The sequence below is a fragment of the Amphiura filiformis genome, chromosome 9 (assembly GCF_039555335.1).
Source record: "Amphiura filiformis chromosome 9, Afil_fr2py, whole genome shotgun sequence".
Classification (NCBI taxonomy): Eukaryota; Metazoa; Echinodermata; class Ophiuroidea; order Amphilepidida; family Amphiuridae; genus Amphiura; species Amphiura filiformis.
The window spans coordinates 62,290,674-62,308,886 of record NC_092636.1 but is presented as its reverse complement, the minus strand read 5'-3'; the positions used below and the strand labels follow the sequence as shown (position 1 = coordinate 62,308,886).

Genomic DNA, 18,213 nt, shown 5'->3' with positions numbered 1-18,213 from the left:
AATACTCCCTCTTAGGAAGATTAAGGTCATGTATGAATTTCAACTGGAATAGCCCAATGGATCTTTGTAGATATATGTAAAAATGTCTAATAATAAAGCAAAAGAGTTGATGCCATATGAACAGTGTTGAGTAGATATGATTGGGTATATGTGACCGTACAGACGAATGAGCGTAAATGTCCTCAATTGTATTCTGAGTTACAGTGTAAAATGGGCATGAAGGTCGTATTCATAGGTACCTCAATTTGGTGCTACGTGTACCTCATTTAATGAGATACACGTAGCACCAAATTGAAATACCTATGAATATGACCTTCATGCCCATTTTACACTGTAACTCAGAATACAATTGAGGACATTTACGGCTCATTCGTGGTGTACGGTCACATATGAGAAACGTAATCAACATTAACACCCTTCCTCCTCCAGTTTCATTTATAGGCTTTTGTCGATCATTTGGTTTATTCCCTCAAAGATACATAGATCTGTAGAGCTGCAATACAAAGCAAAGGCTGCCCTCTTCACAATTTTGTCTAAATCCAAGAAAAGAAAATCAAAACATTCTGAAAGCCAATGTACAATTCAATGCTTTTTGTACATTTTTCTGCTACGACCAAGACAATTTACTGCAATTTTGATGCACAAAAAAACTTGGGGAAAGAGCAAAGCCATGAACAAAGCCAATCTTCTTCACAGAAAATCGCAGTGGAACCCCAACATTGTGGCAAAGAATGAAAAACGCAACTTGTCCGTAAAAATGCACACAAAGCTACTGTATACGCCAATATTTTCGCGTACAGATTTTTTCGCAGTTCCAAATATCACCGACAATTTCGCGAGGTGTTAATTCGCAGTCGTTGGCAACTTATATAATAAAATACATAAGAAGTTTCTTCATTTGAACATATTCGCAGGTAATTATTTTCACGGGAACATATTAATCCGTGAAAATAAAACCACCGTGAAAATATCAGCGTATACAGTATTATACACGAGCCTTTTATAATATTTGATTTGACCTAGCATGTCAAAGTGTTTCCAAACCCAGTCATGCATCATTCCAGTATGGAATCAAATGCTAAATGGGATTGGACCAAGTGAGAATAAACCTACGTCTCATGGTACACTTCAATAGCATTACTTATGGGACAAATCACATAAACATTTTCTACACAGAGTGACCATTTTTTCACTTGAATACCCATTGAAATATGTGCATAAGTGGAAGCTATGAAAACATTTAAAACATTCTAAGTGAACAATAAACTTGTAAGTGCTGTTATGGTACAACTTAAGTAAGGCACTTTCAGGAGACTTTAGTTTTAAAATCATCTTTTCCTAGTGCAGGTATATGTGTACTCTAGCACCAACGTAACTGAAACTGAAGAAAAGCACGTATAATTATTCAGAATATTCTAATACACATAGCATGACTAGCAGTACTTCAAAAGTATAAAGTTACAAATGTGATTGTTAATTGTATATTTTCAACTGAAATAACAATACTTGAAATGTTTTAATCAAAAACCATTTAAATGTACTCTATCATCTATTATCATGAATTTGGCATACTAACAAATACTATAAATTGTTCCTATTTAACCTGTGAATTGCCCTGCAAGATTTACTGCGCTGGGCAGCAATAATAGCAAAAACAACTTTGTGCTGGAAATAAAGTCAATAACATTGTCCTCTATGAAACTTGAGGACCAGTTTATAGTTATCTGATATGGGCTATTCCATTTAAAATCTACACTACCCCTGTGCAAGATTTTGGAAATATCTACCACAGAGGGAGTATGAATTTCAAATGGAATGAATACATTAGCAGCTCTATTTGAAACTCACCCTCCCTCAGTAGAAGATTCAGGTTGAATCTTTTTCAGAGTATGTATGAGATTCAAATGGAGCTGCTTAATCTGTTCATTCCTTTTGAATTAAAATTCATGCTCCCCCTGTGGGTGGTAGATATTTCCAAAATCTTCGACAGGGGTAGTAAAGATTTTATATGGAATAGCCAAATTTGTCAGTATGCAGTGATCATGATGATATAACAACTGATTGCAATACCTCTATACCACTTATAGAATATGGTAAATATTTCAGGTACATGTAAAGCCAAGTATGCTTAGAAGTTTTGATCATTGAATTAGTATAGAGAATGCTGACTCTGGCATGTTTGGTTGTCACTCATGGAGAGGGAAATTATTGTGTTCCTCCATATTGTTTATGATATGCATAATACCTAGTTTTGATACCACATACTACTGCAAACCTTTACATGGCATGTCTTTAGTGGTTAATTATCATTCAAATTTGACCTCAACCATAAAAATGCAGGAGGTTCCCATATTCTACCTCGTGATGATTTATATGGAGTTGGGGTTCTCTCAGTCTTACATTATTTTGCATTTTGAAAAATTCACTGTTCTATATAAGTGATGCACAGTGTATCCAGTCAGCACATACAATTAAAAATTAAGAGAGACTTATTCTCTTGTTAAAACTGATCCTCAGCGAAATTCATATTCTGTGCACTACCTGCCGATTGTTCACCTCCAGGTACTTGGTTTGTACCATATGAGTCCCAATTACCCCTTCCTCGTCCACGACCCCTCCCTCTTCCCCTGCCCCGTCCCCTACCCCTCCCTCTACTCATGACCCTTCCATACTCTGAGGGGTTTTGCTCGGATGCAGGATTGGGATTCATGTGAGGCGGAGGACCATCATATCTACTGCGTGAATCAAAACCACCACGACCCCTGTAGTGACCTCTACGAGACTGTTCAAAGTCTGGCTGAGGCATATAATCGTCTCTACGTGGACTTCCTCGTCTTGGACTTGAATAGCCATACTGATTAACTCTCGGTCTACCAACAACTGTAATACTCTGTTGCTCTTCCACTTGTGGAGGCGCTGGGACATTACTCTGCTCAATTTCTGGTTGTTCTTGCTGTTGCTCTGTTTCTGGTTGATCGACTTCACTTGCCTGAGCTTCACCAGCAGCTGCTGTTAGCTCTTCATTATGTTTTTCTCCATCTTCTTTCTGTTGTGATTCACTTGTGTTTTCTTCACGTGGTGCCTCTTTTGATGTTGTTGCTTTAGGATCTACATTGGCTAGACTACCTTGCGGGGCATCTCCAATCTTCTCTGATGGTTCGTCCATAAGTGGTGTACCTGGAGGAGTCCCTGGTTTCTCTTCTTCTTCCTCCTCTTCAGGCTCATCCATAAGTGGTGTACCAGGTGGTTGATCATCATCATCATCATCATCGGTTTCAGCCTTCAGACACTCTGTCCTCATTGCTTCATCTTGCGAAGTATCTGGTAATGCAACATTTTCTTCTGGTTGAGTTGTCACACCCGAATCATCTCCGGTACTTTGGTCTGTTGATAACCTTTCTTCTCTGACATTTCCATCTTCACTTTTCAGTTCCCCAGTTTGAGAAGTCTCAATTTCTTGAGAAGAAACACTTTGTACTGGCGGTTCCTTAACTTCACCTGTTGTGTCTTTACTCTCACTACTTGTTGGGACTGTTGAATCTGTTTTTTCAACATTACTTGATATGTTCATTGGTTCTTTATTGATGTCACTGGACTCATGATTCATTTCTTGATTGGGATCACTGGGTGTTACTATTTTTTCTTTGTTAATCTCAAGTGATGGTGCTGTTACATTATTGTCATCCGACGGTGTCACAGACTCTTTATTTACATCGCTACATGGTTCTGTCTTGACAACATCTGACAATACTTTCTTTTCTTCACTGATAACAGCCGATGGCAATGTTGTTTCTGTGTTTACCTGAGTTGGGCTTCCTCTTGGAGAGCTCTCTCTACTAAGACGAACATCAACAGGTATTGTACGTATTGCTACTTTCTTGGGTTTACCCCACTCTGATGCTGCAGTCCACTTAGGCTTAGATGTCATACCAGGCATAGGCCCAGAGCTGGTAGGCTTAGATGCCATATCAGGTGTAGGCCCAGAGCTGGTAGGCTTAGATGCCATATTAAGTGTAGGCCCAGAGCTGGTAGGCTTAGATGATACATCAGGTGTAGGCACAGAGCTGGTTTGATGATAATCCGACATTTCAGTTTCAGTTTTGACTTTGGTATCCATTTTCTCTATTTCATTGGCTTGTGAATTTGATTGTTCTATATCACTTTTAGTCCTCTCTTCTTTCATTTCACTCTTAACCACTATATTCTCACTTCCAAGTGCCGACTCTGAAGCCAGAGTAAGCCCTGGTATTTCCATAAATTGCATTGTATTTTCCTCTTTCACAGGAGGCAGCTCATCTTTGATAACCATGTCAGTTATCTGAGATTGAGCAATGTTGTTGCCAATGGTATCTTTCTCGGTCTGAGTACCTTCTACAACACCTTCCATAGGAAAAGATGGTTCATCTACAGGTTCAGTCTTGACAGCATTTGACACATGTGGTTCATCTGCAGACTCAGTTTTCATAGAAACTGACACATGTGGTTCCTCTTCAGGCTCAATTTTCACAGGATTTGACACAGGTGGTTCTTCTGCAGGTTCAGTCTTGACAGAATTTGACATAATTGAATCAGGATCAGGCTTCACAGAGACATTTCCTACAGTAATATTGGTTTCTTGAGCTGGCTGGGATGAGATCTTGGCAGTTTCGTTATCATCAGGGACTTCTTTCTTGACGTCTATTACAAGCTTTCTGTGTCCACCTGCATCACTCTCCACACCACTCTCCTCAGAACTACTAACCACTAGGGTTTCTTGGCTCGCAGACAATGCTGGTTTTAGTAGTAATCCTGAACCTGTAGGTTTTTGTTCTTCGGCTGAAACCTTGTCTAATGTGGTCGGTGATTTGAAAGAACTGTCTAGAGATGATCTGGGAGTCCTAACGAAAGGCGTTCCTGGAATGTCATCAAATGGTGTGTCCAAATCACCAAAACTCTGAAAGCAACAATGAGAAACAAAACATCACAATGGCTTGACTAATTTATCAGATTACATCAAGTTAGAATTTAAATTGAAACCTCACTAATCCAGAGTATGAAATGCATTCAAGTCTGTGATCTGTCTCTACAATAGAACTATAAAAGTGTGTAATCCAAGCTTGAATTTACTGTCTGATTCCATGGGATATAAATTTGAAGTGCAATGACTGTTGCAACAAACCCACACACACACTCATGCCTACAGGTATTCCTTGCCAAACAGGGACTATATCCCAGACTGTTTATCCCGCAGATGTTTTGTCCAATTTTGACTGCCTAACCAGCAACGTTTTGAGCTTTACAAACATTTTACACAAATTGCACATTAATTTTGTCAACCAGTAACTGCTTTCAAATGCATTTTTAGGTTATTTGAAGCTCATGTCAAACACTAGGGAATGAGAACCGGTGAGTTCCAACAAATGTCCCCAGTTGGAATGTAAAGTTTCATCAAATTGCCTGCCTTTGAGGGGGGTTACATACACACCCAGCTCAAATGCAAACCCACACATTAATACAAAAACATGAACTGAAGACCGGTTTTCTGAACAATAAAATTTGTCTATGAAGTAAGGAACAAAAATTGCAAATATTATATACATATTTCAGTACATGAATAAATGGGTTTAGACATGCAGGCTTACCTCTAAAGCATCTTCATAACACATTGGATGATATGTCTGAAAAAAAAAATGCAGAAATAGACATGTAAAACTAACAATGATTTTCTTTATTTCATCCTCTTTCAACATGCACATGTAAACAAATATAGGTTATAGTGTAGAACCGATCATCTCTTTTTCTGCATCCGCCGATCTCCTATCGTTTTTGTTTTTGATCGGCCAATCCCATTCAGATTTCCGATTCATACATTTAGTAATCACGGCCGTGAAACTGTGCATCAAACTATAATATCAAAACATGGAGTGCACCACTTCATATTATACATATATATTATTCATATCATACTCACAAATCTTGAAATATTATTTCAAGATTTGTGAGAGTCACACACCTAGAAATCTACCTCTGATAAAAGCAAAATACTTCAACAAATCAGTTCTGCACTTTCTGGGAATCATGAGTTGCTGAATCTTACAGGTGTAGTGTGTGGAGAAAACTAAAATAAGCACCTCACAAAGTCCACATTTTTAACAGAATTGATTACAAGCAATACAAGGTGATTTTCGAACCACAAGTCTTGCCTGTGTTCGCGACCACCTGCTTTTGTACTGACCTTGGGTAACGGAAGGTTTAGCAATAAAATAGATATGAGCAGGTGACACATTTTGTTAGCTGCAATATGACACCTCCAAAGAATTAGGAATGATTAAGATTTTAATGATATCTGGTGGTCTCATTTCAAAAAGTTATGTCTGTTACTGTGTAAAACGATGCAGTTTGATGGGTATCAATCACACACAATGTTCTTGAAATTGAAAAGACCATAGTCAGTGCAGGTGCCCACAGATCGCATGTTGACAGTCACTCAATTCTGCCAAAGTAAAAACATCTCAGGCTAAACAATCCTACACCGTGTGATCTGATTGAATTGGCAACATCAAACTGCACCAATTTCACAAAATCTTTTAAAATCTGCAAGTTTCAAATTCTTCAAACAAGTGTGGTATACAATGTCATCAAACTGCAGCAAATAAAAATTCTTTGCATATTTGCATCAATTTTAATATTGCAATCATGTCAAACTTATGGCCACTCTACTATAATCAAATTAAGTAATTCTTGGCCAAACTGGAACACTGTGAACGCTAGTGGCTCCGCGATAAACACACGCGAATATAGCACGGTACAGAAGAAAGTATACACGCGCCCTACACTGCGTACACGCTTAGTACACTACATGGACACAACACGCATGTTCCAGTTTGGCCAAGAATTACTTAATTTGATTATAAGTGTGGACTTTCATTTTGTGTGGAGTGTAATTAAGTTGTATATTTTGAGTGTTGCATGTTTTAATTTTCATTTTAAAAGGCCATGTCATGATAATCTAACACCTTGTGCCCTTTTATAGTGTCCATTACAATGTACTACCCCTCACACTATGATAACTTAAGTTCACAAGCTTTAAGTTCCTCACTAAGACTTTGAGGAATAAATAAGAAGTTGTTGACAAATTAAAACTGGTAGTATATTTTGTGTCACTCACCTGGTCCAATTTACAATGTCACACATCGTTGTGTAGAATATCCATGCTTTGTGAGAGTTGACTCTGGACGAAAGTGCAACTTTACAAACTGCCACTTTTCTTACATAATGAGCCAATGTGACCGAACGCAATATGTGATATTGTAAATTGGACCAGGTGTGTAAAACAAAATAGCTACCAATATCTTCCATAATTTTTTTAATATTTAAAAAAGTCTTATGGGAACTTAGAACCTTTTATATATCCATAAAACCATACCTTTCCTTTATGCCTGAGTGCATCTCGTAATAGCCACATCTCTTCATCTTCATCAAAGTACTGTTCAAATGCTTCATGGCATATGCTGCAGATCTGTGGAAAACAATCAATATTTCAAGCTCAATTATAATTATAATGATGATTAAATATTTTAGACAAACGTCAAGTAAATTTTAAGGGATCTGGTATGAACGTTGCGACAGTATTTTTTGTGGGACATGAGAGCACATCAGACATATCGAATTGAATTCTGAATACGAGGAATGTCCTTCTGGTATCAATTAATTTAACATTTTAAATTAAGTCACTGGGCGGGAAAAACCGCAATATGTACTTTTGGCCCTTGAACATGGATAAAGCCTTGTAGATGTAGACTTTATATTGAAGAAGTTGCTTCATCCATGTTCAAGGGCCAAAAGTTCATGCAGGAAACACCGCATATTAACTGTTGGCCCTTGAAAATGGATAAAGCCTTGTAGGTGTAGACTTTATATTGAATGGTTTGCTTCATCCATGTTCAAGGGCAAAAAGTACATATGAGGGTTTTCCCGCCCAGTGACGATATATATTTAAATATTTAACAGTCCTCGAAGTAAACTTTCTAAATCTAATATAAAAGTGTATGTAGCTGGGATGAAAAGCCAACGATCAATTGGCCAAATGTTGACCTTTTGTATTGAAGATATGGATTTTTTCCCAAAAGCACCAAAAAAAAAATCAGGTCTTTAACATCACTAGCAACAACAAATCTTCAGAGCAATTACATCTGCTGAAGATGCAGGTTGAGCTGTTGTAAGCAATCCGGTGAGTGTACCTATTTGAGTAGCGTAAAAGTCTTACAGGATTCAGTGTTTCTACACTATGATAGCCTTATACATAATGTCACCTGCCTTTTTCTATATGCCTTTTCTATTGATATTTTTGATATGCCGTATTGTTTGTATTAAACGAGGGGCACACAGAAGCGCATGGAACATGATATTTTATCATAATTAGGTAATGAACTGGATGGAAGTTTCATATTTAGGTTGTCCATGCAATTTTTGATCGTCACTGAGATGACTAATACAAGTTTTAAGCTTACTCACAAGTATAGGGGGATCATTTAATACAAACAATATAGTATACACTTTCAAAACAAATATGTTCCCTGCTAAATGTATTTTTAAGGGATGTCCTTATCACTTACATCATCATTTTCGACATCATTGTTGATAGGTACACTGCTAACTCCATCTTTCTCAATGCTCTCAATCTTCTCCTGCACCAAGGCTTCAAACACATCACTTTTGGCTGCAATGAAAAATGTACAAGCTATTAAATCAGAATCATGCAAAAAAAGCAATGCGCTAACATGCAAATTTTAAAACATATGCGCACAGGAATCTGAGCCAAACCTTTTTTTTGGCTGTATCACTAACTCAATACTAAATCTTGCTCCTCTTACCAGATACAAACCTCATCCGATTTATAAGGTATTTAGTCGCAATGCTCATTTCAATCTGTCTGTGTGCCTTTATTAATTCTGTAATATCTAGTAGGTAAGAAGCTAAAGGAGCTAAGGAGGATTTCGTGATCCTAGCATCCTCTTTTTATGACATTTTTCAGTAGATATCCACGAAAAAAGCTTACTTCCAAAATTTCAGTTGATTCCGATTATGCGTTTGCGAGTTATGCATGATTATGTGTATTACACTGCTCCATAGACAATGTGTTGTAATTTCGCTCAAATTCAAATTTGGCGATATTTTTTGCTAAACGAATTAATCTGCAAGAGATATTTGGTACATAAACATTATGTAGCCAGAGGTATCCAGTGGTGTAAAAATCTTTTTTTGGCAAAAGTGGGGGGATGAGGCTGTGGATCACGAAATGTCCCTTTTAGGGTATTCTACATGAATCAAATCAGCCTAGCTTTTGACTTCACAGACTGACAACCCATAAGCATTCCTCTGATTGTAAGTTCATAAACCCAGGGGTTTATTTCACAAAGCAAGCCAAAACCATCATACATCAAAGTCAAATTTGAGATGGTTTACGACTGATATATGCATCCTATGTAATTAGGACTTGCAACAGGAACTATTCCTATGGTAACTAATAATATTTTTCTTTTTACCTTCTTGTTCATTCATTTCTTCAAATTTCATCCAATCCTCCAATGGGTAGTACCATTTGCGACATGTAACAACTTTGTGAGTAGTGTCTGTCTTCTTTTGATTCTGCCGGAAGTGCCAGTCAAGATGTTTACGATATCTGTCCATCTCATCTGTGACAAAACGCATGCCGCATGACGAGCACTTTGTACCGCAATATATTCTCCTGATTACACCTGGTTGACGGCTGTATAAAAAAGAGAATCAAACAATTAATGAGTAATTTAACCGTTTCACCAAGGGGTTTCTCTTGAAGCCTTTATGGTCTATGATAACTGATTAGACCTCTATTTCAGTTTTCATCTCTAAAATGGGCTATTCCAGCTGAAATCCATACACCCCCTATGGAAGACATGATCTTCATCTCCCACACAGGGAGTGAGAATTTCAAATGGGGTTACCTGAATGGGCGAATCCATTTGAAATCTATAACCCCTGTGTGTGAGAAGGTCATGTCTTCCAAAGGATTGTATGGATATTAACTGCAATAGCTGATATTAAGCGACTGACGCACGCTTTTGTGAATTTATGCTAGCGCTAACTACTTTGACGACTTACAAACTCATATCAAGTTTTCGGGTCTTTTAGCACAATAAAATCATGAGGGACTCCATATTTTTCAAATGTTGAAAATTATAATTGGACCCCATTATTTGTGTCTAAGACCCCCAAAAATTGTTTGGGACCCCATAATTTTTCAAATGTTGCAGATTTTGGGGTCCAACTGGACCCCATAATATTTGGACCTTGCGGGAACCCTGCACGCAGTGTCACAAGGTATATATTCGCAAGCGAAGTGTTATGTGTAATCCGATTATCACCATGTCAACTGGATCACGCTTTCGTTCTACACCACGATCGAAATGATCGCAACACAAAGTAAATGGCATGCACTACCAATACCAAAAGGTGCGTGATCCAGTTACGTAAGTTACGTAACCACTTCGCTGGTGAATTACAGTCAACTTAGTAATAGTCATGTAACCCTAGACAGGTAAGGCAGAGACAACATGATAATTACACTTACACTTTGAGCACATCAGATTTGAGTCCAATCTCTGGAATGAACATTTCTTCTGGTGTACATGGTTCCATAACAATCTTTAAATTATCCAGGTCCAATGGTTGTGAACCATCTTGTGAATCCTCTGCTGCCATTGACGGCTCAGCAGGGGCTGATGCTGGTGCATCGGACGATGGCGGGGTGTTCTGTGGGGAGTCGGATCTAACTTCTCTGATGATGCCAGTTTGAAGTAGTTTGGAGAAGAGAGAATTGATGTCTACTTGAGTGCTCAGTTCAGCAGGTGAATCTGTATTGATTGTGTAAAAATGAACTCATCATTAATCCCTGATATTGCGATCATGCAAAGCCATTTGAAGTAAAGCCCTGTGGGGCAAGATATTTTACACCCCAAAATTGGCATTTCCCACATAATACCAACCCGACCTGACCTTAACAATTAGGAACAATCCCGCCCATTTCCAACATATTTTTTACACACACCGAACCAGACGATCTATTTTTTTAAACACATCAGACTGGCTGATCCAAACTTTCTTATCTGTTATAGCCTTCCAGATCCGATCAATGTTACTGAAAACTAAGAAAGGCGACCGAACATGCATTATAATGTTCACATGAAACCTCAAAATGAAACATTTTGTGGAGATGCGAAAAAAAATGCCTCAAGTGGCGTTTTCATTTTTGGATGTGGAAGACAAATTCTTTGCTCAATTTGTACATTTTGGTGCTATTGAATAATACTGAAATGGAAATCAATACAAATTTCAATTCAAGTTTTCATATTGGACATTAGATTTCATAGCTAAGTTTGTGTGAAGTGGGTAACAAAATTAGAAAATCATTGTAGAAATATTTGCGGTCTGTTATAGGTAGAATTACCTGCAACAATTTTCTATACTATTTATCCTTTGTAGGTACCGATAAAAGCACATGTCAATGTTATAAAGAGCTATTTGTATCAAGGGGTCACTGAGTGATGGCACTATATGACCAAACCAACGGGGAGCCAAACAAACACTGCCTTTGAAAGTTACAATGTAATGAATGTTGCAATTACCTCTTCCTTTGGGTCTCTGCAATTGTGCTGCAAGATGTGGAGGCATTCCTGGTATATCTGGTGGAATTTGTGGCTGGGGCATTACTAGTCCTGCAGGACCAGGACCCATTGGTCCTCCTGGCATGCCTTGGATCATTGGGCCTGGACCCATATGCATAGGTCCACCAGGCGCTGGTCCTCTCATCTCCATACCACCGGGAGCTTGTCCTCTGAAGTCTGGGCCACCTGGAATGGGTCCTTGTATGTTCGGGTCACCAGGACCTGGTCCTCTAATTATTAGGCCAGCAGGAACTGGTCCTCTTATCATGTCAGGGCCACCAGGTATTGGTCCTCTCATCATGTCCGGACCACCCGGACCTGGACCCATCATATCAGGACCACCTGGATGAGGTCCACGAATCATGTGTCCTGGAGGACCTCCTGGGAATGGCCCATGTTGTTCCAACATTGGAGGTCTGATTTCCATTTGCAATAAGCTTGGCGGACCTTCCTGTATGAATCCTGGTCTTATGCCTGGATGACCGGGCATACCTGGCCTCAACATTGGTAATTCTTGCATTCCAGGTCCAAGTAAGCGAGGTCCTTGTTGCCCTGGCTGTCCAGGTGGACCAGGTTCATGTTGCTTGGTGATATCATTGAAATGCTGCGCAAGTTGTTCCAGAAGAGCAGGATTGAAACTACCATCTGGATTACTTGGGCTACTTGAAGGGTCCCCAAGTAATTGGGCTAATATTTGAGGTGGTAGCTCGTTCACTAATGACTCCAGCTGTTGATGGGACACAAGAGGAACAGCTGATTTTGATTTCCTCCTGGACAGTATTTCTGGTAGTATATCTTTCAATGCATCAGGCGTCAGTGGAATCATATCTGGTGGACCATCTAGCGGTCTCCTAGGTGGTCCTCCTGGACGTCCATCAGGTGGGCCATGTTGAAAACCTGGGTGGTCTGGTGGTATCCTATAATAAGAGAAATATTAAGGTTAGTTATAGGCTTTCTTTATAAGATTATAGACAAGCTGACACACATGTACATTTGATACACCCTCTATCTGTCTCAGACAAAAAGTGCAGGGGGAAAGTAGTTATATTTCATTTACATGGAGGAAGTTGATTTTTTGCATAATTTACAACAATGTTATCAAACAAGTGCTACAAGCTACATAATATCACAAATGTCAACAACCAAGGTATTGCAAGTTGGTTTTTCAAAATATTTTGTGGTTTGCCATGAACGCTCCTGTTTATTTTGCCCTGGCATGAAAGAACAGATTGCTTTCTGAATATAAACATGTGATGCCATAGGTCAACTCTGTAGGATACTATATACTCGCATGAGGCCTCGGATCAGTGAATGTAGGCATTCTCAGGGTTTCCAAAAAACTTCCAATTCTAAAATGTCCAAGATGATAGACAGGACAACATACTTAATCAAATACCCATAACTTTGCCAAACTTGCTTCTCACATTGCAAGGATTTAATCTGTGTTTTACAGTCATTTTTACCAAGCTTGATTGTCACTATCTCTGAAGATTTCCACATATCCATGACTTTTTGATAACCAAATCCATGACCTATAACCTTTCCATGGTCCACAATCAAAATGCCATGACTTTTTGCCATCTTTTTAAACAATTGTCTGAATTTTTCAGACTCTGTGGTAACATTGGTTTTGTTTTTTTGTGTGGGATCATTCCAAATATTTGTTAGAAAGGCAATTACAACAACACTATTTGCAATCTTAAATAGTCTACAGTATTCTTGGCATTGAATGGAAACTGTACAAACCCTCCCAAGCTTTAATCGCACCTGGTAAAATTTTTGTTTCATCAAGTGATCTGCAACCTTTAAGAATCCAATATATTTCCACATGAATAATTACTCCTTGTCAAATACATTCCTTTGAAATATTCCACCATGAATTCATCTTTGCATGATACTTTTGCCCGTAACGTTTTTCCAGTGGCGTACACCACAGAAAAAAAAACCCTGCTATGTATGTTGCAACTGCTTATCATGATATGGGCTTTAGTCATCTTGCAACTATTCATAATTTAAATGAAATAATCAGTAAACGATGTTATAGTTGTTTCTTATTTTATACAATAATAAAAACAAACAAAACATACCTTTGAGGTCTACCATGTGGTCCCCTTTCATCAAAATCTGGTGGTGGTCCTCTATCCCGAGGATCTCTTGGATGTCTTCTGTCATCTCCAGGTCCTCTTCTTCTACCGCCTTGATTGTATGGTCCAAATCTTCTATCATCAAAATCTTCTGGATGATCTGAGTCCATGAATTGTGGAGGGCCATCTCTGCGATTGCGTGATGGATGAGGTCTGTCATCTCTATCAAAGGGCTCTGGTCCTGGTCCTCTCCTATCAGGCCATCCTCTTCGTCTGTCTTCATATCTTTGCATAAGAGGTGCGGCACCTCGTGGGGGTTGGGCATCAATTTCTCTATCCAATCTTGGAGGCGCGTCAATATTTCTTGATTCAAACTCATGTCTCGGTGGTCGCCGCCTCAGTTTTAATGGTTCCTCACGTTGCAAAGCTGGTGGTCTATCACCTCTTCCTCGTCCCCTTCTATTGGCATCAGATTTCATTCTCTCTTGTTCTCTAGTAGGAGGTGGTCTACGATTTGGTGGCTCTTCTGGATGCAGCCCTGATCTTCCAGGTTCAGATACAGGTGGTCGTCTAGGGATCCTTTCCATGAGAATTGTCCTATGTGGCTCATCTGGGTGTCCTGGAGGTCTTCTTTGAGGCTCTTGCATGGGTCTGGGTAGCCTTTCATCTTGATCTCTGCCACCCATCATTTCACGACGATTAAGTGATGGTCTGTCATCTTTGTCCTGCCCTGCAATGAGAGGTGGTCTATCAGGTAGGATTCTTTCATCTGTATCTCTGCCTTTCAAGAGTCTTTCATCTTTATCACCACTTAATGGGAGTTTCCTTTCATCTTTATCTGACCCAGATTGCCTCATGTAAGTATCACTCAATGTCCTGGCATCACCAACTAACTTTGTAGGTCTCAGGTCCACATCAACTGTTGGCATTTGTCTCTCATCTTGATCAACAGGTGGCAATTGGGGCACTTGTTTTGGAGGTTCATCTGCTCCTGGGAGTCGAGAAGGATCCATCAGCCTCATATCAACATCACGTGCTGGAAACAAAGTAGTCATGTCATCAGAATCAGATTTTCGTCTGCCTCCTTCCATTTCCTTTACCATTTCCATAAAGCGTGGATCAGCAGGTCGATCTTCAGCAGTAGGACGCGCCTCTTTGTCCCATGCTTCTTCTACTCTCATCTTTTGGAATTGGTAGAGTTCACTGAGCTGCTTCAGAAGCTGCTGGTGCTGCTCAGGACTTAACTCCCCAGAATGAAGCTGCTTCTGAGCCTGAAAAAATAAAACATATATTATTTAAGAATAGTTTGATAACTCATTTGTGAGAAGCCACATAAATGTCTAGTTTCTTTAATGCGACCAATGAACTTCTGATACAAGTGACATTTTTTTGCAAGTGCTTGTGAATTGGCCAAATAACATCCAAAATCAGTGAACCACTGATAACTTACACTGTGAATATCTTCTAATGTCTACTGTGTCACAAATTAGAAACAAGATACTAAATACATGACAACGAATCTTCTGCTAGTGCTTGCATATTATTACTGTTATTTTTGTGTCAATTCTAATTTAGACACTGGATGATAAGTATTCTGTTTGGATAATGGTGATAGCTAGATTGGTGCATCCACAATTACCCTCTATTCCTGCATATGGTACAAATGATCTTCAATGACAGACCACAGTGTTGGAATATTTTGTGAACATAGGCAAATCATTTCCATATGCTAATCTGATATGTACTTTATAAAAAATAAGGCCATTATACGTAAGTGTTTCACTGATTGATGGAAAGAAATACAGTTGATTACTGAATGTGCATAAGCTTTTAAAATGAGTTGTCAGAAGTCCAATAACATTCTTAATAAAATTTCATTCACCTTGCATTTTACCAAGAGCTTCAAGCGTAGTTATTATCCTAACAGGTTTTTTTGATTTACAGAAGGCATGCAGCATAAAATCTATGGCAATTAAGCCACATCAAGTTTTCCATACTTAGAGTGATTACATGTGGACAAGACAAAAAGAAACATCTCAGAAACAAAAAATGCACAAGTGGAGCATGACAACCATCATCACTAACGAACATTCAACCTTGACATATCATAGTCTTGAAATAACAAACATAGAATTATGTAATATAAGAAATTCCATCTAATGACAGTCTGTTGGATGCCTGCATCCATGCTATACAAGCCATGACCAACACCTCATGAGTTACACCAAAGTTGAAAAGAAATTCCAAGTAAATGTGACATGTCAAATGGTATTAACACTTACACTATCTCCAGGAGGCTGTACCAAACAAAGGAATACACAACAAATAAAAAGACAAAACAGGAGACTGGTTTAATACACCAACTACCAATTGGAAAATTGGGCTATGTTAGTAACCTGGGATCAGATCAGATCATAGGATTCTGAATTTGTTGCAATGGTGCACCCTACTGAGCATTTACTGGTATTAAAGCCATACTGTAACATTTTCATTAAAAATAGATTAATATTTCTTTTCCATAATATGTTAGCTTTTACTGTCAGATATGTCCCCTTTTAATTTTGAGCTGAACAACTGAGGGAAAGCAAAGAAAATTGGGATTTACTACCAGCGTCCATGTTGCCAATGCATGTCACTCTGTCGGTCGTGCTACGGTACGGTCCTTTGATGTGTGTACATGACTGTCCCGCACACCATGTACGTACTGTGTTATGATCATCACATACACGGTTGACTAATACATGTATGTCCATTGTAATAGTAAAGTCTTATTCTGATGGTTTATTCAAAATCTTTGATTTTGACAAAACTACAGCACCTAAAGTCTTGACTTTTGCAGGGTATGTTAGTTTAATAAAGTACACTACAATTGTGTAAAAAACAGAATTTTGAAAAATATTGAGGGAATCCTCCTCAGCTAATGTAACAATATGGCGCTAAGTCACTCTAATATATTAGCAGATTAAATTAGCCTCTGTGCACAAACATTGTTTTCAGTCTCTTTTTAAGTACTTTTTGTTATGGGATGAATAACTTCGAAATCAAAATATTGGTTAAAAATCAGACATTCATTGCAAGTCCAGAAGAAGATCTTTTGTCATTTGTTTTTATTTGGTCTTTTTAAGTATCTTTAACTTTGGTCTGTTTTACCAATGGCTATGGATCATCAAAACATTGTCTGGTGATATAAAAAGCATGGACAATTGCTGATTAATTGACTACTCATCCATCTCGATTGAAATTATTATGTAATGGAAAGGCATACATGTAACTACAAACAACCAAGGAGAACACACATACTGGCATTTCAAATATTATACACATGCACCATACCTGAGCTAATATAACACTGTGTTTTTCCAGAGAAAGTTCTTTGGGTATCTTGACATTTGGGTCAATGCTGGATCTCCGTCTTTTACTGGATGGTGAACTGGCCCGTTCCCCAGATGGCCCTGGTTTAGTACCATCATCACTTTTCTTTCCTTCTCTGTCCTTTTTAGCCCTGTGAAAAAATAAATAAATAAAAATTAGTTACTTTTCAATTTTGACAGTGACTGGCATTGGTTTGTTGTGAATTTTGTGTGTCAAATTTGGTTAACTTACCAGTGGCGTAGATTTCTTTTTGACATGGGGGGGGGGGAATGGGGTTGGAAAAAAATTCTTGGAAGTATAGTCAATCCAGCACCTTTTGGCAACCGAATAAGTTTATGGTACAAATGCGCACAAAGCTGAACTGTTGAAATATGCCGGGGGGGCACTTCAATTTGAAATGGATATAGGTGTAGGGCTGGCACTTTCGCACTAAGGGGCATTCGGTGAGAGCAAAATGTAAAAAATAGGGGTCATTGGGTGAGAGCATGATTTTGGCATTCGGTGAGAGTAAAATGTAAACTAGAATTACGCGGTTCGTAATTAAGGTGGCCCCCCACAAAACTATACACCACATGAGGCCACCATATACTATCACAATACCACGTTTGAAGTTGATCAGTGATTGTGTTTAAGCTGGAGAGTGGATTAATGGAAATGAAGGCAAAATGTGCAAATGAGCTCATTAATATTCGTAAAATATGCAAATAAAATGACACAAAACTATTCAGCACATCAGGCCACCATATCCTATCACCGTACCAAGTTTGATATAATATTGGATGGCTGAGCATGATACCGTAACATATCGGATGAGTCATAAAAATATTGGACGAGCCAACGGTGAGTTCGATATTTGTATGACGAATCCGATATGTTATGGTATCATGCGAAATAAGCCATCCAATATTATCATTATTAGGTTTTCTTAACTCCTAATAACCCGGAAAACATAATAATGAAGTTGATCGGTGATTGCGTTAAAGATGCAGAGTGGATTAATGACAATGTAGGCCAAATATATGCAAATGAGCTCATTAATATTCATAAATATGCAAATAACATGACACAAAAGTATA

The 18,213-nt window shown here is 38.5% G+C and overlaps 1 protein-coding gene across 1 annotated transcript in view; it reads right to left on the bottom strand.

Annotated features, from left to right (window-relative positions):
* Positions 1–809: 809 nt before the first annotated feature.
* LOC140160211 (uncharacterized) overlaps positions 810–18,213 on the bottom strand; it is a 41,193-nt gene continuing 23,789 nt past the window's right edge. The window contains exons 8-17 of the mRNA XM_072183489.1: positions 17,099–17,267; positions 16,048–16,062; positions 13,769–15,036; positions 11,643–12,598; positions 10,589–10,871; positions 9,525–9,748; positions 8,595–8,698; positions 7,406–7,498; positions 5,622–5,657; positions 810–4,933 (exon numbers count right to left, since the gene is read on the bottom strand). Of these exons, the coding sequence (XP_072039590.1) occupies positions 2,501–4,933; positions 5,622–5,657; positions 7,406–7,498; positions 8,595–8,698; positions 9,525–9,748; positions 10,589–10,871; positions 11,643–12,598; positions 13,769–15,036; positions 16,048–16,062; positions 17,099–17,267 (5,581 nt within the window). The 3' untranslated portion in view covers positions 810–2,500. The remainder of the gene's footprint in view (positions 4,934–5,621; positions 5,658–7,405; positions 7,499–8,594; positions 8,699–9,524; positions 9,749–10,588; positions 10,872–11,642; positions 12,599–13,768; positions 15,037–16,047; positions 16,063–17,098; positions 17,268–18,213) is intronic.